The sequence below is a fragment of the Papio anubis genome, chromosome 3 (assembly GCF_008728515.1).
Source record: "Papio anubis isolate 15944 chromosome 3, Panubis1.0, whole genome shotgun sequence".
NCBI classification, from domain to species: Eukaryota; Metazoa; Chordata; class Mammalia; order Primates; family Cercopithecidae; genus Papio; species Papio anubis.
In genome coordinates, this window is record NC_044978.1 from 184,060,420 (window position 1) to 184,080,049 (window position 19,630).

General features: G+C 59.1%; 1 protein-coding gene across 6 annotated transcripts in view; it reads right to left on the reverse strand.

Annotated features, from left to right (window-relative positions):
• Positions 1–18: 18 nt before the first annotated feature.
• The window catches only part of TMEM175 (transmembrane protein 175), a 32,687-nt gene continuing 13,075 nt past the window's right edge, over positions 19–19,630 (reverse strand). Inside the window, exons 1-11 of one of the 6 annotated variants that reach the window (XM_009204281.4) lie at positions 18,638–18,744; positions 16,644–16,827; positions 16,391–16,429; positions 14,038–14,135; positions 10,595–10,646; positions 10,137–10,172; positions 9,302–9,385; positions 8,667–8,831; positions 3,253–3,331; positions 2,788–2,923; positions 19–847 (exon numbers count right to left, since the gene is read on the reverse strand). In XM_009204281.4, coding sequence (XP_009202545.2) covers positions 175–847; positions 2,788–2,923; positions 3,253–3,331; positions 8,667–8,831; positions 9,302–9,385; positions 10,137–10,172; positions 10,595–10,646; positions 14,038–14,135; positions 16,391–16,429; positions 16,644–16,796 — 1,515 coding nt within the window. In that variant the 5' untranslated portion in view covers positions 16,797–16,827; positions 18,638–18,744 and the 3' untranslated portion in view covers positions 19–174. The other 5 variants (XM_003890926.4, XM_009204369.3, XM_009204331.3 and 2 more) reach the window with 5 other exon arrangements.

Genomic DNA, 19,630 nt, shown 5'->3' on the forward strand with positions numbered 1-19,630 from the left:
GCAAAAAGTGGAGAACAATTTGAGGACTGAAATAGAGCATATTTCACAATGAAAATAAAACCCGGCCACACAAGAACCACTGTGGCTTGCCCGCGACTCGGCTTCCCCTGCCCGGCGTCCTGTCCTCCCTGGTCCATCTCTGGTGGGGACGCCTGGGAGTGGGCTCTGTGGCCGCTAGCAGGGGGCAGGGAGGAGCTGGGACTGTGGGTCGTCCTGGCGCGTAGGGGCCGGTGGTGGGTGTTCAGGCCGGGCGATGCCGCGCAGGACCCGCAGGCTGGCCAGGGCCAGGCCCACGAGCAGGCGCAGCAACAGGAAGGCGCAGGGCACGGCGATCTGCATGAGGTGGAAGATGCCCACGCTGAACCTGCTCAGCAGGCAGGTGGAGGCGAAGGCCAGCAGGCTGGCGCAGGGGTACAGGGCCAGCTTCGCGAACATGAGCGCGTGCTCCCGGCCGCCAAACCACACTGAGGGCTGCAGCGTCTCCGCCTGGTGCAGCAGCGCTGTGGTCCAGATGGCAAACTGGAAGATGCTGGCCAGGAAGATGATGGCGCAGCTGACGCGCACACGCTCCAGCTCGTCGCGGGGCTGCCGGGCGAAGGCCGAGGTCTGCTGGTAGGCCAGCGGGAGGCCACCCACAAAGGCCAGCGAGAGCGTGTTCAGCAGCCCCATGGCCCGCGTGGCCTTGCGCACGTGCAGGAAGAGGGAGTGGTGGGCGAACCACAGCAACCCCACCGTGGCGAAGGAGCCAAAGTACGCCAGGAAGCGTGGCCCGGTCGCGCTCAGGGCAGCCACGAGGCTGCCGCCGAACCTCTCCTTCACTTCCTTGGGGTCTGGGACGTTGTCTTCGCTGAGAACAGTGAACAGAGGCATTTGTGCCGGCCTCACCGTGGCCCATGCAGGCCCCGGCGGGGTGGGCTGAGCGCCTGTCAGGGCTGCCTGGACCCGGCACATGGTGCAGATGAACCATGTGGACTTTCCAGTGGGCGAAATTTCAGAACGCTGTATTTATGTATATTTGGCATGCTGACCATTATATGCTGTCCATCTGCAATTCCACAGAAACTGGCACCCTTCTGCTCTGTGCTAATGGGAGCCCAGTCCTGCTGGCCCGGACTGCTGCTGGGGACCCTGGGCTGCAGCCCTCTCTGGCCGAGGCTCTCCTGCGTCTGCTGTGCAGGAGCAGCCTGCCGTGGGGTAGCGAAGTCTGTTCCCTCCCAGCTTCCAGCCCTCGGAGCCACCCACACCACACCCTGGCTGAAGATCCGTGGAGAGCTTGCCTCCATGGTTCTCAGATGCACACAGGGTCTCAGGAGGCCGACTCCCAGGCCGGACTCTGCAGCCCCAAGGAGGCTGTGGGAACCACCCCGGTCAGGGCTGCTGCCTTCTGACGGCACCACCCAGAAAGCCGGGAACAGTGTCATCTTTCAACATCAGGACATGGAGGACAGTGGTCCTCAAGCAGCCCCGACCAGACTTCTGTCCTCCAGAACGATAGGCAGAGGTCAAGGGGGTGAGGGACAGGGGGTGGGAAAAGAGACAGACCAGGGGCAGCAAGGGAAGGAAGTTGCTGGGAGGGGGCAGCTCCCCTGGCTGTGGCTCCAGGTGGAGGAGAGGTCACTGTCCCAGCCCTACACTGCAGCCTCTCCTTGGCAGGTCCCTCCCAAGGGGGCCTGAGCTGGCCTGGTCACCCTGGAGGCAGGTCACCCTGGAGTGTCCCTGGCACCTGGGCCTTAGAGATCAGGTGCCAACGAATGCTTCCCATTCTTAAAAATGCACACGACGACAGAGAAGAGCATCAGGAGGCTTGGACTGAAGAATATCAAGTACAGAATATAAAACCATAGTGTCTGACCCCAAGGAGATCAAAGTGCTGAACTATGACGGGAGAACAAGACACTCCAAAAGAATGTTAAAAAGCAAATTCAAACATTACGACAGCCAGGCGCAATGGCTCACGCCTGTCATCCCAGCACTTTGGAGGCTGAGATGGGTGGATCACCTGAGGTCAGGAGTTCAAGACCAGCCTGGCCAACATGGTGAAACCCCGTCTCTACTAAAAACACAAAAAGTTAACTGGGCGTGGTGGTGGGCGCCTGTAATTCCAGCTACTTGGGAGGCTGAGGCGGGAGAACCGCTTGAACCTGGGAGGCAGAGGTTGCAGTGAGCTGAGGTTGAGCCACTACACTCCAGCCTGGGTGACAGAGCAAGACTGTAAAAACAAAAAACAAAACAAAACAAAAAACCCACAAAAAACAACGTGACGACTAAGATAAGCACTCTGACAGATGAAGTGGTGGTGAGGCAGTGGAGGACAGATGCTGGAAGGAAGCAACAGCAGGCCGAGGGGAGCGGGAGGGGCTGGGAGGCGATGTGGGGGACTGGGAGGCGATGGCGGGGGCTGGGAGGCGATGGCGGGGGCTGAGAGGGAGCAGGAGGGAATAGGAGGGACTAGGGACCAGGAGGGGCTGGTGCTGGGGCAGGGGTGAGGCCTGGGGTAGGGTGATACCCATGGATGTGAGCCCCTCTGGAAAGAGGAGAGCAGTTGGCGGCTGGTGCTGACCTCGCCCTGGCACCCCATCGCCGGCCCGCACTTGGGGTGGGAGCCACTGGGAAGGGAGGGACCGCTGGGGGGGTTGTCCTCCCTGAAGTGGGGGCTGCCCTGACCTCACACAAAACTCCAGGCATCCAGGGGAGGGTGGAGCCGAGACCCCTGTGCCTTTCTGGGGTTTCCACGACTCAGACACACTGGCTGCCTGACAGCTGGGGCAGGTGACGCGGGGTCCTCACCAGATGTCCAGGATGAGAAGGGTGGCCACGATGGCATAGACGCCGTCGCTGAAGGCTTCCACCCGCTCCTTGCTGAGTGGTTCGTGGAGGTCAAATGTGAAGACTTCCACTGGGTGAGCCGAGGGCTCCCTATGGCCTGTGGACACGCCAGGAGCGGGAAGCTGGCCAAGTCCCCCAAGTGGAGCCAGAGCCCACATGGCTGTCACTGCCCTCATCTCTGAAGAGGCCTGGAACGTGCAGGCCAGGAGAGGAGACAGGACAGGGATGCTCCGAGAGGCACAGTGTGGGAGCCCCAGCCACCACCACGCACGGGCCTCGGCCCACGGACAGCCCTTGGTGTGGAGCAGCCACACGGAGAGGGGTACACTGTGGGCCTCGCAGGCCCGCCCACCCAGCCATCACCCAGCCACACGGAGCGGGGCACACTGTGGGCCTCGCAGGCCCGCCCACGCAGCCATCACCTACCCAGGAGCCTGTCTCTGCACCAGCCAGTGACCTTGCTGACGTAAGGGAGGAGGATGACAGTCACCATCAGCAGGTAAGACTGCAGGGAGACAAACCACAGGTCAGTGCCTTCCACAGGGGGGCCGAGGCCAGGCCTCATCCACACAGAGCTGTGTGCCAAAGCAGGGCAGTGCCTTCCACAGGGGGCCGAGGCCAGGCCTCATCCACACAGAGCTGTGCGCCAAAGCAGGGCAGTGGCAGAAGGCAGGGTCTTTGCAGATCATGTGTCTAGTAAGGCCTAGTACCCAAAAAGTGTAAAGAATTCTTAAGCCAGCAGTGGCTCATGCCTGGAATCCCAGCACTTTAGGAGGCTGAGGCAGGTGGATCGCTTGAGCTCAATCGATCGAGACCAGCCTGGGCAACACAGTAAGACTGTATCTCTACGAAACATAAAAAATTATCCAGGAGTGACTGTGCGCCTGTTGAACCTGGGAGGTAGGGGTTGCAGTGAGTGGTGATCCAGCTCACTGTACTCCAGCCTGGGTAACAGAGCAAGACCGTGTCTTAAAAATGTATCGTCTATCTACCTGTCTGAAATTCTCACAACAATAAAAAGATGACCCAATTAAAAATAGGCAAAGGATGAGAAGAGACATTTCTCCAAACAAAACATGCAAATGGTCAACCTGTCGCAGATCAAAACCACAATGAGATTCCTTCGTATCCACTAGGATGGAGAGAAATGAAAAACAGCAGGTGTTGATGAGGATGTGGAGAAACTGGAAGTGCCGTGTGCTGCTGGTGGGAATGCAAAATGCTGCAGCTGCTGCATTTTGTTTGGTGGTTCGTCAAACAATTAAACTTAAAAAACTAAGCAGAGAATCACCAAATGACCCAGAAACTCACTGCTGGGCACACACGCCAACAGCCTGAGAAGACAGATCTGAAGAGACACGTGTCCAGCTCAGAGAGGCATCACTCCATCAGTGCCCACAGTGGCACCACTCACGACAGTGCTCACAGCGGTGTCACGGCAGCTACACGTGTCCAGCAACGGTCACAGCAGCATCAATCACAACAGCTGGAGGTGCACTTGCCCAGATCCCCGTCCACGGATGAGTGGGCCCACATGACGTGGCACGAGACTCACAATGGAACGCGGTTCTGACACGGGTGACAACATGGGTGAATCTTGACAACAGTATGTTAAGAAGCCAGACACAAAAGGGCCACACACTGCGTGAGTCTCTGCATATGAAGAATCCAGAACACACAAGTTCACGGACACAGAAAGTGCATCTGGCTCCCAGGGACTAGGGTGGGGCAGGGGATGCGGAATGGGGAGTGACGGCTCCTGGGTGCTGGGTTTGCACTGCAGGTGATGACAGGTTCAGAACAGGAGAGAAGGGGTGCCTGCATACAATGCGAATGCACTCCGTGCCCCTCAAGTGAGTACTTCGTATGGTTATGATGGTAAATATGTGTATTTTACCAAATGTAATTTAAAAAGGGAGCACAGAGGACCAGACCATGTGAGTGTCCTGGTCCTGAGAGGCCTGTGTCTTTGCACTCAGCCCTGTGGAAGTGCTCAGGCTAGAGCAGCCAACACACGCGCAACAGCCCCAGGCCTTACTCCCACCCTGGGCGTGGCACTTCCACAACTCCTTGCAGGCGGCTCCTGGCCTGGGCCATGCTGTCCGCCCTCCCCATCACGTGGCCCCAGTTGGCAAGATGGACCCCTCCAGTTCACCACAAGGGTGAGAACGACACAGACATCAAGGCCAATTCCAGACACGTTCATGATCCAGTTTGCAGGCTTCAAGTAACCAACACACGATGAGGGAAGTGCCTCCAGGTGCCAGGTGGGAGTGAGCAGGACATCCTAGCAGGAGGCAGCCAGCACCCTGGGGTCAGCAGGTCGGGGGAAGTGCTGTGGAAAAGCAGGGGAAGAAACTAGGGAGGAGGTAGCCCATCTTGGGGGTAGGCAGGGGGGTCTGGGGGCTCACAATGTAGGGTCGGGGAGGGCCTGGGGACGGGGACCATGCAGAGTGCGGGAGGGAAGGTGGAGGCAGCTGCTGCTACAGGATGCAGGGCACGAATGTCAGAGGCCCAGGGCAGAGCCCAGGACCCATGTGGTGTGTGCTACAACAGGAGGGCTCAGTGGCCAAGGTCATCCAGGGGAGGTGGGGACGGCATGGCCCACGGCAGTGAGAGGCTGGGCCTGGAGGACAGAGCCCAGCGTCTGGGTGGAGGCTGGGGGGGCAAAAGGACACCTGCGGGTCTGTCCCAATGACATGCAAGGGTGGAGGGCTGCAGGGCTGCAGCCAGGGAGGTCTGACAGTGTGGACAGAAGGAGGCCAGCGTGGGGTGAAAGCCCCAAGGTGCGGGGGCCGAGCAGAGGGACCAGCAGAGATGGAGGAGCAGATGCAGAGGGGCCTCGCGAAGACCCTGCAGCTGTGGAGGATGAAGCCGGGATGCGGCACCGAAGGCTGAGGATGGACCGTTGCCGTCAGTGCCATGGAGAGCAAGGTGGCTGCAGTGGCCTGGCCTCTCCCTCTGGAGTCGTGGAACTGCTGACAGCTTGGGCCTCCCAGCCCCACCCCTGGAACCCTCCTTCCTAGAGTCTGCTGGTTCCCCTTTCGCCTCCCGTCCAGGCTTCCCTGGGCCAGCTGCGGGAGGTGAGGGCACGGTCACCGCAGGCTGCTCACCCTCCCCAACACCACACCTGCTCGTGGGCAGCTGGGTCGGGCTGTCCTGTGCTTCTCACCTCCAGGCCTGGCCCCAGGTCAGCCTCAGGCCCTCAGGCTTGCTGGCCACTCGCCTGCCCTCAGCCCCTCCAGGCCCACGTCTGGGCCCTGTGGCAGGTGTGGCCACCCTGCCCAATCCCAGCCATGGGTGCTGTGCCTTGGCTGTGTCCTCCACATGATGGCTATCCCCTAGCCTGGGTCCTGATCTCATCAGCCTGCCTGTCTCCTGTCACTCGGCCACTACCAGAAGTGGCTGTCCCACCTCTGAAACCAGGACTGCCCCAGACCTGCTGCCCCTTACCCTTGCCCACTGTGCTGGCCACCCACCCACCTGCCTCTGCCCAGGGCTCAGCCCACCTGCCTTCTGCCCAGAGCCCCTGCCCCTGCTCTGACCTCACAGAGGCTGCAGTTGAGGACGCCCGCCTCTCCTGCTGGTGCCTGTGGGTGGCCCACCCTCCCTGAGGAAGTCCCTGGCCTCCAGCCTGCCCCATACCCCGACCCCCACATCTCCCTGACATCTCCTCCTCCCTATTTCACAAGCATCAAATGCATCCAGTCTAAGAGCCAAGCAGTGCAGCAGCCACAGCCCCTGGGACTCACAGGCCACCCCCCAATTCTGGCCCGGTGCTCCCGCTGGGCTTAGCTATGCCCGGCCTGTGGGCCTCTGACACTCTGGAGCCAGCCCTGCTCAGCTCCCCAGCTCGAGCCCCTCTCGGTGGAGGAGACGGCCTGCCCAGGCCTCTAGTGAGTGAGGCAGCAGCACCAGGCCCTCACTGTTGTGTTGTTTTGTTTCTTTAGAGACTGGGTCTTGCTGTGTTGCCCAGGCTGGAGTACGGTGGCTATTTGCAGACACAATCCCTCTATTGATCAGTACGGGAGTTTCAACCTGCTCCACTTCCACCCTGGGCTGGCTCCACACTCCTTGTGCAACCTAGTGGTTCTCTGCTCCCAGAATCACCATACTGATGCCAAATTTAGTGTGGACATCCGACTGGCATGGCCGAGAACTACAGCCAGAACTCCCCGGCGCCCGCGGTCCCCCTGCGTCAGCCTCCCAAGTAGCTGGGACGATAGGTGCGTCACTGCCATCTGGCTGCCGTTTGTTTTAAACTTGGGATTCTTCTGAAATGTTTACTAAACATTTAAAATAACAACCATTCATTTCTCCACAATTCTTATGGTGCTTTGAGTTTAAAAATTCAATTTACTTCAAAGGTGCTCAAGCTGGTCCAGCTGTCACAAATAAAAGCTGCTACTGAAAGCAACTCTGAAACGGCTGCCTTTTAGGGTTTCTCTCTGTTCCTGGGTGATGGTGGCGTTACTAGAATGATGGTCTTATCCTATTAAAATCAGCCATTGGCTTAAAAAACCCAAGTGAGCAGACCTCGGTCTTTGAGCTAAGTGGCTCCCAGTTGTCTTTTACCTGAGTGAGGGCTGCTAGGAGGCCCTGCTCTCTGCCGGCCCCGCCCCCGCACTGCTGCCCAGATTTACTGGCCCCGCGGACCTGGCTCCCGCTGCCAACAGCTGGGTTCTTAGCGCTGCTTTCTCTACTTTCCCAGACTCCATTCTGGGTTCTGGAACTTTCTTTTGTTGCCTTCTCCCTCTTCCTGGTGGCTCACATTCTCCAAGTACCAACAGCTGACGTCTCCATGAGCGGATGCTGGTCTTATCCCCAGGGGCTCCTCCTCCAAACACTGTTAGGTGTTTACTGTCTTGACACAGTTTTGTATAGATTCCTTATCCAAAAGAAAATAGGCTGGGCGCACTGGCTCATGCCTGTAATCCCAAGGAGGATGCCTGGGAGGCCAAGGCAGGTGGATCACGAGGTCAGGAGTTTGAAACCAGCCTGGCCAACATGGTGAAACCCTGTGTCTACTAAAAATACAAAACTTAGCCGGGTGTGGTGGCGGGCGCCTGTAATCCCAGCTACTCAGGAGGCTGAGGCAGGAGAATGACTTGAACCTGGGAGGCGAAGGTTGCAGTGAGCCGAGATCACGCCATTGCACTCCAGCCTGGGAGCAAAACTCCGTCTCAAGAAAAAAAAGAAAAAAAGAAAATAAAGGCCAGCATGGTGGCTCACACTGTAATCCAGCACTTTGGGAGGCTAAGGTAGGAGGATCACTTCAGTCCAGGCATTCCAGATTAACCTGGGCAACATAGCAAGACCCTGTCTCCACCAAAAATACCAAAATTATCACGGTGTGGTGGTGCACACCTGTAGTCCCAGCTACCTGGGAGGCTGAGGTGAGAGAATCGCTTGAGCCCGGAAGGTTGAGGCCGCGGCGAGCCAAGGTCACGCCACTGCCCTCCAGCCTGGGTGACAAAGCGAGATCTTGCCTCAATAAATAGAAAATAAAACAAGAAAATGAGGACATCCCCGGACTCCGGGTGTCTCTGTTTCTCGTCATCGTCGTTGTGAAGCTTCACTGAGGACACTCAGCTGCTCCTTCCTTCGATGAGTATCCGTCTTTGTCCTCGACAGGCTGGGTCTCGGGGCCTCAGATGGAGCAGGCCTCCCTCCCTGGTGCCACTCACTGCAGCCCTGGGCCTCACACACAAGACCCTTGGAGGGACCCCTGCCTGCCTACGGCTCTGCCCCCACCCGCATGTTTGTTGCTTAGTGGGGACATCGCTCCTACGGTGGCCCCCGTTCCTGCCCGGGCCCCAGGGGGCTGTCCCAGCACTTACCAAGGGGACAAAGAAGAGAGAGAAGATGGCCGCTGCAAAGCACAGGGCTGGGCCTTGGAGGACGATGCCCAGGACGTGTTGTCGGTACCGAGCCCTGTGGACGGAGCACTGGATCTGCGGGCTCAGCAGGTGCGGGAAGTGAAATGCGTACCCCACAATCAGTGCCTGTGGAAAAAGCAAGCTGCAGGACGCTGGCCCCGAGAGCAGAGGGCCCCCACACCAGTCAACCCCCGGGCTGCACAGCACGCACACATGCAGGGGTCTCGGGGTGGGGGAGGACCTGGCCGGTAGAGGTGGGCTTGTACCCGGGACACTTTGGGCACAGGGGCTGAGGTGGAGAGAGAACAGGAGCCCCTGCTGGCTGCATGTGGGGGGTCTCAGGGCCCACTCTTCCCAGTCTCTGGTCAGAAAGCAGGGGAGCTCTGGGCATGCCACATCGTATGCGTCTAGGTGGCCCCGGGCACCCTACTACTTGTGTGACCCAACAGCGATCGATCACGCGCGTGCACACACACACACACACACACACACACACACACACAGAGCACAGGCCCCCCTGACCCCTACCTGCACGACCCTGATGGCGATCTCACACACACATACACACACACACACACACAGTGCAGGCCCCCTACCTGCACGACCCCGATGGTGATCACACACACACAGAACAAGAAGATGCCCAGGGGCACATCAGGGAAGGTCACCATTAAGGAAAACTGTTAAAATAAAAACAAAACCAACCCCCCCCCCCCACAAATCCTAGGTTACCAGGCTCCAGGGCCCCAGGGCCTGGAACTGGGCCATGGCGAGCCTCCCCACGCCATGGGAGATGCGACGGGGCCATCACAGGATGCGGCCAGCTGGGTGCTGGGGGAGATGTGTCCAAACTGCCCCTACTCCAACCAACTCCACCAAATGCCTCAGGCCTTTAAAGCCAAAATGTCATCCGATTCATATAGAATTCCGCAGACCCCAGTTCCTTGTGGCACACAGCCCCGCACACTCGGACCAGCGGCCACTGCCAGAATTTGGAGGCACCTTCACAGCCTGAGCAGTACAGGGTGGGTGGCCGGAGGCTGTAGGGGCTGCATGCCAGGGACAGGCCTGGGATGGGCAGGGGGCTGTGGACTCAGGGCCAGGTGGGAGCTGGGAGCGCCAGTGAGTCCCTCATCAGGGCCACTGCCTCCCCTCCCCTCCAGCCTGAAAGAAGCCCCCGGCAGCCCAACAGCTGGCTCTCCCCAGAACCTTCTCGCCCCAGAACCTTCTCGCCCCAGAATGTTCTCGCCCCAGAATTTGCTCTCCCCAGAACCTTCTCGCCCCAGAATTTGCTCTCCCCAGAACCTTCTCTCTTCTCTGCAACTCTGTGGCCTGGGCCCTGAGCCATCCAGCTGGTCTGCTTTTGAGGACAGGTCAGATCCAGTGGTGCCCAGGAAAGCCTCAGGGTGTCAGGGGCCTGGCGGTGCTCACCGTGTAAGGCAGGAAGGTGATGGTCATCATGCAGGCCTGGAGGGAGGGAGGGCATCATGGCCATGATGTGGCCTGGGGAGGAGGGCAGGGGGATGGACACAGCCCACTCCGGGAAGGCGCAGGCCTGGGCCCTCCCCAAGAAGGGTGGGCCAGCGAGTGTGAGTCCAGCTCCCAGACCCTGCAGGGCCAGATGGGGGCACTCATCCTCTGTCCCCCACACCTGTGCCCAGCCCAGTGCCCCCTGGTCCCCCACACCCTGGCTCTGTCTGGGAGGAGATACAGGCTGGCGACCCATGGGGAGGGGAAGATCATTCAAGGAGCTCCCAGGTGTGGGCAGACTCCAGGCTTCGAGGCAGCCTGGAGGTCACGAGAGAGGCCGGCTGCTTCCTTCCGTTCTTCCCTGAGAGCCAGATTACAAACCAAAGTCACTCCCCAGAAAAGGACAGGAAAATACTCACCAGGTTGAGCAGGGCAAGTGTGTCGTCTGTTTTCCCAACAACTTGGAACAACCTAAACCATTTAAGAAAAAGACAAAAAGACAATAAAATGCGGTTCCAGTACCATTAAGTGCACACACACTCTCTCCAGCATCTTCTGGTTAAAACATCATTAAGAGATGTCACTTGGCCGGGCGCGGTGGCTCAAGCCTGTAATCCCAGCACTTTGGGAGGCCGAGGCGGGTGGATCACGAGGTCAGGAGATCGAGACCATCCTGGCTAACATGGTGAAACCCCGTCTCTACTAAAAATACAAAAAACTAGCCGGGCGTGGTGGCGGGCGCCTGTAGTCCCAGCTACTCGGAGGCTGAGGCGGGAGAATGGCGTGAGCCCGGGAGGTGGAGCTTGCAGTGAGCCGAGATCGCGCCACTGCACTCCAGCCTGGGCGACAGAGCGAGACTCCGTCTCAAAAAAAAAAAAAAAAAGAGATGTCACTTTAACCAAATATAAGCTACTACCTAGTGTACAGAGTTTGGAAAACACGAAGACGGAAATGAAGTTCCCTAGAAAGCACCCTGCCCCATCCAGGTGATCTCCACCACTTCCTCCTGATTCACACCCTGCCCCCGTCCAGGCAATCTCCGCCACTTCCTCCTGATTCACACCCTGCCCCCGTTCATGGGATCTTCGCCACTTCCTCCTGATTCACACCCTGCCCCCGTCCAGGCAATCTCCGCCACTTCTTCCTGATTCACACCCTGCCCCCGTCCAGGCGATCACCACCACTTCCTCCTGATTCACACCCTGCCCCCGTCCACGCGATCTCCGCCACTTCCTCCTGATTCACACCATGCCCCCGTGCAGGCGATCTCCGCCACTTCCTCCTGATTCACACCCTGCCCCCGTCCAGGCGATCTCCACCGCTTCTTCCTGATTCACACCCTGCCCCTGTCCAGGCGATCTCCGCCGCTTCTTCCTGATTCACACCCTGCCCCTGTCCAGGCGATCTCCGCCGCTTCCTCCTGATTCACACCCTGCCCCCGTCCAGGCGATCTCCGCCACTTCCTCCTGATTCACAGCCTGCTCTCAACAGTTGGTGTTAGAGAGCACTGCGTGCCCTGGTAGCTTTGGTGGCTTTCTCAGCATTACCTTGGGAGCAGTCCCCCTGCCCCCCCCCCGCTCCCGCCACCGCGGAGCTTGTGGGCTGTGCCTGCTGCCTCTGCATTGTGCAGGCGAGGGGCTGGGGACACAGTAGCTCTTTCAGGATCTTCAGGTGCTCAGTTGTCAGGGGAGGCCTCTGGGGCCCCATGGGAGAGGCGTCCTCAGGAGGTTGTGAGCTGCCTGCTCCCAGGCACAGAGGCCCCCAGCCCTCTGGAAACACCCTCTGTGGAGGTAGAGCTCCTCCTGAGGAATGCGACCCTCAGACCTCATGACCAAAAACCATTCTGAAGAAAGGAAACCCCGTTTTCCCATTGCTTATTCAGGGATTGCATACACTACACCTGTGGAAACGCCTACAGAACACCCACGCAGTAAGAAACAGAATACACATGGACCACTGTCTGTCCCAGGAAAATGAGCACAGCCCACACGGTCCCACTCCTGAAGCAGGAAAGGCGCACCTCCATGCCTCATCCACTCTGAAGTTAGGGCCTCTTTCTGGGCTGGGCCTGACCGAGCCAAAGTCCCCCAACCCGGGGCTATGTGACCCCATCAGGGGCCCAAGGGTGGCCTCAGGCTACTGGACACAGGGGCTCACTCTGGGGCTACACATTTCACTGAAAAGTAGAAAGGAAAGGACCCCATTTCCCTGGAGATGGCAGCACTGGTGACTGCTGAGCGTCGGGACGCTGCACACAGGCCTACGTGACCCTAGCAGATGCACAGAGCAGATCTGTGAAGCACCCCCCCAGGCCTCCGGGAGTCCCCCGCCCTGCCCTGCCCATGGATTCCACAGTGGGTGTGGCCTCGGGTGGACGAGGGCAGGCAGGAGGGCCTGGCCCTGTTCACACCACTGAGCTGATGGGGAGCCTGGCACAGTCAGGCTGTGGGTCTCCCAGGCGCTCTGTGAACAAGGAGCTGAAGAGAAAGCCCTCCCCTAAGTAAGAGGACCATCTGTCACCACCAGAGACAGTCACCTTGCTGAAAGCACGTCTGTCATGTAAAACGTTCAGCTGTGCTTTCAAGGCAGGTGCCCATGCCTTCCCAGCACCCGCCGCCCTGCGGCCCCAGCTCCACCTCTGGTGTCCTCCTGCTCCTCTCTGCCTGGGGCAGGTGGTCAGGGGCCCCGGCAGCACTGGGCCCTGCTCTCCTTGGATCCCTTTTTTTTTTTCTTCTGAGATAGAGTCTCGCTCTGTCACCTAGGCTGGAGTGCAGTGGTGCGATCTCCACTCTGCAGCCTCCACCTTCTGGGTTCGAGCAATTCTCCTACCTCAGCCTCCTTAGTAGCTGGGATTACAGGCAGGTGCCACCACACCCGGATAATTTTTGTATTTTTCATACAGACGGGGTGTCACCATGTTGGCCAGGCTGGTCTCAAACTCCTGACCTCAGGTGATCCACCCGCCTTGGCCTCCTAAAGTGCTGGGATTATAGGCGTGAGCCACCTTGCCTGGCCTCTCCTTGGATCTTAAGGAACCTTTTCCTCTGGAAGGTGAAGCTCCAGCCCTGGAGCACGTGTCCCGCAGACACAGTCTCCTTGCCAGGGAGAAGGCAGTGCGGTGAGTACCCAGGGCACAGAACCAGGAGGACAGGGCTGTGTACCGCCCCAGCCAGTGTTAATGGGGCACATCATATGTGCCCTCTCCTGCCCGGCTGCAGCCTGGTCTTGAGGCAGCTCTCGCAGGCAGGAGGAAGGTCCCGTGTGGCCAAGAAGCAGTGGCAGCACTGAGTGAACCATTCACACCTCCGCCTACTGCACTGTCCACACTTCCGCCTACTGCACCATCCGCATACCGCACCAGTCGCACTTCCACCTATTGCACCGTCCGCACCTCCGCCTACACCATCTCCACCATCCACACCTCCTCCTACCTCACCGTCCGCACCTCCGCCTACTGCACCGTCTGCACCTCCGCCTGCTGCACCGTCTGCACCTCCGCCTACTGCACCGTCCACACCTCTGCCTACTGCACTGTCTACACCATCTACATACTGCACCATCCACATCTCTGCCTACTGCACTGTCCACACCATCTACATACTGCACCATCCACATCTCCGCCTACTGCACTGTCCACACCATCTACATCTAGGCCTACTGCACGGTCTACACCATCCACACGTCTACCTACTGCACCGTCCGCACTGTCCCAGGCCCTGGGGCTAGGGTAAGTAATGCCATCCCCATGCAGATGAGGGTGGGAGGGGCAACCTGCTGTCCCCCACCCCTGGGGACTCGTGCATGATGTGGTGCAGGGTATGGGAACCCTAAGAGCAGCCGTGGACCCATTGGAAGCTCCCACCTTGCGTGTGCCGCCCAGGCCACCGTCACGATGAGAAAGGTCATCAGGTAGACTGCGATACGTGTTGCCAGAAGCCTCTGTACACTTCTGTCGAACTGCTGGAATACAAGAGCACTGCTGTCAGAGCCCAGGTGACATGAGTGTCCCTGAATGGCAGTCGAGACAGCACCATGCGGGTGGGGGGGCAGGGGGGCTGGCCTTGGCCCAGGGCAGGGCGAGACCCTCAGGTGGGCCGCGTGAGGCACCTTGGAAGGTCCTGGCCTCCCTAGCAGACCCTGGGTGCCCTGTTCTGGGTCCAGCCTCCGTCTCCAGCTGGTCTGTCTCCCCTGGCGCCTGCAGACCCCAACCCCCCAGCCCCACCCCTTCTCCGGGGCACTGATCCACACCCACACCCACAGGTGCACTCCAGAGAGTTCTATGGGCTGTGTTCCCGCTGGGGGGTCAGCTCTTAAGGGGCTCGGTGTCTGCTGAGGACCCCGCCTCGGGGATGGTGCCCTCTGGGTGTCTGCATGTGGGAAGGGACAGGAGGGCAAAAGCACCAGGTCACAAATGTCATCCATGAGGCTCTGCCATCATAACTGGGTCACCTCCAAAAGGCTCTGCCCCACAACGCCGTCCCTGTGCGGTGTCCAGCGTGTGGACTTCGGAGGGACACACAGGTTGACAGCACAGAAGGGTCACACCTGGCACTGCCTAGGTAGCAATTCCAAAGCAGCCACGGGAAAGGGTCTCTGGAAGCTGCAAGGGATCCCACAGGTGGCCCGCCCTGGGGGCTGTGGTCAGCATGGAGGCACTGGGGGCCGCGCCGCGCTCGACACAAGGCCCTCACCCTCCAGCCCTGAGAAGGTTTTCATGCTTTCCCCACGAATGCTCGAAACAGAACACTGAGCGCTTTACTGTTTCCCTTGGCTCTTCACTTGCAGGCAGGTCTCTGGGTCAGTAACTTGGTATTTCAGCCACTTCTTTACTGAGTTCCATCTAGCTTTTCGAATCATGGGTTTTCAAAGTTACAACTGTCTTTTATTTTTCATCAGAGTGAGCACAGCCCCAGGAGCTCCCGTCTCCTCACAAGGAGGGAGGTGTCTGCTTTTCTAGCACCTTCCCCGGGACACACGTCAGGCCTTTCCCTCATCCCATAAATGTGTTCTCTGAATGAGCTTTTGACTCTCCAGGACTTTCTGAGGCTCAGACCCTCCCTGTGATCCCGTTAGGACGACAGAGGAAAGACAGGGCAGTAAACGTCACAGTCCCAGAAAGGTGCCCTGGCTGCAGAGAGGTCAGAGCAGGTTCAGGCTCATGGGTGTTTATTTTCAACTGCCCAGGCCCTTCACTGTCATGTGCCCTCTGGCATGGGCATCGCAGGTGGGTGTGGCCGTACCTCAGCAACCCCATTCTGAAAGGGGCAGCCAAGGCCAGTACCTCACGACTGCATTTGGCCAAGCCCACCCCATGGGCCTCGGTGGGGACGCAGCTTTCCTGAGCCGCTGCCCCCTAGGGAGGGCAGGAGCGGCCCCAGGGTCCCAGTGCCTGTGCTGCTTGCTGTCTGCTGGTGCCTGCAGACTGGGCCAGGCTCCACCTGCGTTTCTACTTCTCGTGAAAACCCTGTGAAAAGTCTCGTCATCCCCTTCACATGGCTGAGAAAGCCGAACTCTCAGCAGCTCCTATGACTTCCCAGCCTTCCCCAGGCTCAGCTCACGAGTCAGGACTGGAGCCCCAACCTCAGTACTGGCCAAGGGCTACGTGGTCACTGCTGTGCCTCACGCACCCATGAGGCTTGGGCTGCACGAGCCTGTCATGAGGACACCGAGCCAGGCAGGTGTGCGCCCCAGATGCCCTCCAGTCATTCCCCTTCTAAGATGCTGTGTTGCTCTTTAGCTCAGAAGCAGTCCAGGCGGCTGTAAGCGGAAACTCTGCTTGTAAACCCTTCCTGCTCACCTCCAGGCCTGCAGGAGCAGCCAGGGTGGGAGTGTCCCTGCTGAGGCGGGACACCAGCCCTGTTTACTCACAGCAGCTATGTAAGGGGCCTGCTGGGGCAGCCCGGAACCTTCCTCTTCCAACCTATCCTCTGGCTCACTTCCAGGGCGCTGCCTTTGTCCACTGAGCTCAGAAACAGAGCCGTAGGAGCCCAGTCTCCTGCCCTCCCAGGAAGCCAGGACCTCTGCCAGGGTGGGCACAGGCTGAGCAGGACTTGCTGACCCCCTCCTTTTTTAAGGAGGCCCCCGCCTCCTGCCTCTGCCTCCTAAGCCTCAGAAGCTTCAAGGGGTGCAGGGTCAGCTCCTTGTGCCAGGTCGGGCCTCAGGGACCCTGGGTCTCCTCAGGGCCACACCACGCAGAGCACAGCCTGCCCTGTTACCTGTTCCGGGGAGATCTCCGTGTGGGTCACAGGCAGGATCTGAGGAGGCAGAGAGACAGAAGGAAGCGAGAGACGCTGGTTGGGCTGGGTGTGGCGGTACTGGGGACTCCAAGGCAGTGCTGGGCCCCCCGAGCTGCCCGAGGAGATGGGGGACCCAAGGCTGCTGGCAAGACCTGGACAGGTCTGAGGTGAGCTGGGCAGTGCCTCCAGGGGCTTGGGGTGGGGCAGGCCTGAGCAGGGGCCCCATACAGACCATGACGGTGGCGATGATGGACAGCAGGGCGTCACTGAAGTTGAGCATGCGTTGGGAGCACTGGATCCCCTCCCCAGCGTCCTCGTCTCTTCTGCCTGGCGGGCAGTCCCCCAGTGTGTCCAGTGCCTGCTCTGGGGTCTGGGGCTGGGACATGGTGGAGACGCTGCCTGGCAGTCACAGGAGCCTGGGAGGAAAGGCAGGTCTGAGTGTGCCTGTGGGTGCTCCTGGAGATCGGCCATGCAGCCTCAGCTCTGGTGCAGGGACAGGGACTGGTATGGGGGGGCTTGGCCACTGCTGAGCAGGGGAAGGGTCCATGCTGCTCTGTCCTCTCCCAGGTGCCCCTCAAATTTCCAGCCTCCAGGCTGAGGCCAACAACAGATGCCATGCCCAGCCCTGTTACTGGTGAACACTGATCTGGGTGAACCAGGCCTCAGTTTCTCCTCAGGGAATGGGAGACACAAGGAAAGGCACTGAGATCGCCGACCTAAACGTGCAAGAGGAACACAGCGCCCTGCGGGGCCCTTGCCCGTGCACGCGTGCCTAGGGCTGTTCCCTACAGGGGCCGCGCTCTCCCTTGGTCTCCGCAGCGCTCTCCCTTGGTCTCCGCAGCGCTCTCCCTTGGTCTCCGCAGCGCTCTCTCTTGGTCTCCGCAGCGCTCTCTCTTGGTCTCCGCAGCGCTCTCCCTTGGTCTCCGCAGTGCTCTCCCTTGGTCTCCGCGGTAGCCGTGCACACGTGCCTGGGGCTGTCTGTTTCCCACAGGGGCTGCGCTCTCCCGGGAGCTCTCCCTTGGTCTTGGTGCCCGTGCACACGTGCCTGGGGCTGTTTCCTACACGGGCTGCACTCCCCCTTGGTGACCTTTGGGGAAACCAAGGCCCTTCGTCTGTAGCCATACGAAGCCAAACTTAGCACCAGGGCAGGCACTCCAGTCCGCCTGTGGGAGCCTGGGTTGGGCGCACACTTGGTACATGCCACAGCTGTGGCCCAGCACAGCACTCCCCAAGCATTTTTAACATCAGAGATGCGTCTGGGAAGATGAACGCGATGCCAGGTGGAGAGTGCTCTGGACAGAAGAGATCCCAGCGCCTCACGGAGACAGAACTTGAGTTGTGGCTGCAGACGCCATGGTGCACGGTGCTGGGCAGCCTTGTGCCAACCGGGCACTGTGGATTTCACCCTGCACCCGAGGTGGAGGCTGGGCACACTGAGATGAGTTCCCCAAACAGAGGATGGGGCCAGAGGGCTCCATGTTGGCTGAGCCCCACCTGAGGCGCCCCTGGAGCAGGGAAGAGGGCAGAGTGTGCCAAGGACGCCAGTCAGAAGGGCTGCTATGACCTGGGAGAGGGGTGACGGAGGTCTGGCATCCCAGGAGACACACAGTATGTGGGAAAGCAGCTCCTGAGAGTATCAGGGGCCGCGGTGGGGGGTGACGGAGAAGGGAGAGCCCACCCGGTCCTTCCTCTGGTGAAGAAGGTGGGTCAGAGCACATTCCTGAGGAACAGTGAGTGCTTGCTTCGGGCTGGTTTCCCGGGACACAGCAGAGGCACCGAGGCTGTCTCAGGGCAGGGGAGCTCCGGGGATGGAAGGAGTCAGGCTGGAGATGCAGCCTTCACAGGTTCCTCTGATCGAGCAGTGTTAGCAGCAGAAGTAATTTCTGTACTACTTGGAAATGTGGGGGTGGTCCAAGGGAGTGGCACCCGGGAAGGAGGAGAGGAGCAGCAGGGGGCAGGACAGGTCCGGCTCTCCACCATTTAAGGGGAGGAGGCCTCTTCAGGAAGGGTGTTGGGGAGAGCCCTTCAGCGCCAGCGGGAGGTGACAAGGCAGGGCCCCCAGGTTTTACTCTGAAGGGGTGCTGTTTACTTGGCCAAGGGCATCAGGGGGCTGAGATGCGTGGTCAGCTACAGGGTCCTCGGGAAAAGGGATGTGCTGCTTACACCAAGGCAAGATGCACAAAAACAAAGAAGACCCACCCCAGAGAATGGACGGAGGAGGCTCACCGCAGTTTCCAGCCGGGCAAAACAAACACACAACACAATCCACTTCACCAGCAATCAGGGAGATCCAGGAGGTGCAAATGAAATGGTGAGAGGCCAGGCATGGGGGGGTGGGGGGGGCGCCGGCAGGAGTGAGGCGATGGGGAGGGCGGGGACCTGGGGAAAACAGAAACCGAGGCTGGAACAAACAGCGGGGAGAGAGAAGGCGGGCACCTGGGGAAATGGAAACCGAGGCAGGAATGAACGGTGGGGAGTGAGGAGAGTGAGGAGACAGAGAAGGCAGGGACCTGGGGAAACAGAAACTGAGTCCGGCATGTAAACCGACATGTGTGCTTCAGCGACAGTTTAGCAACAGTTAGTAAAGTGCAGTGCCACGTCCTCCAAGGGTCCATTCCTGGAAGTCTCACTGCCACAAGAGGCTGCCTAGGGTCTGCACTGAGGCAACACGTAGTTTTTTTTTTTTTCTTTTTGAGACAGGGTGTTAGTCTGTTGCCCAGGCTGGAGGGCAGTGGCATAATCAAGGCTCACTACAGCCTCGACCTCCTAGGCTCAAGTGATCCTCCCACCTCAGCCTCCTGTGTTGCTGGGACCACAGGCATGCACCACCACGCCTGGCTAATTTTTGTATTTTTTGTAGAGACGGGGGTTTCATCATGTTGCCCAGGCTGATCTTGAACTCCTGGGCTCAAGCAATCTCCTTGCCTCAGCCTCCCAAAGTGCTTGGATTACAGGCGAGAGCCACCGAGCCAGCCTGGTGTGTTTTAACAATAAAACTAAAACACATTCTGACTAGTAAGGGAGAAATCATCAAACCATGACGTAAACTATCAGAACGTTAAAACAGATCTACAAGTATAAAACTATGAAACAAAATGTTAAAACAAAAAAATCAAGTTGCAAAAACATACTATCATACCATTTATGGAAACAATGGACACATACGACAACCATCTATCTTCTTAATTACACACACATATACGGTAAGAAATGAAAACC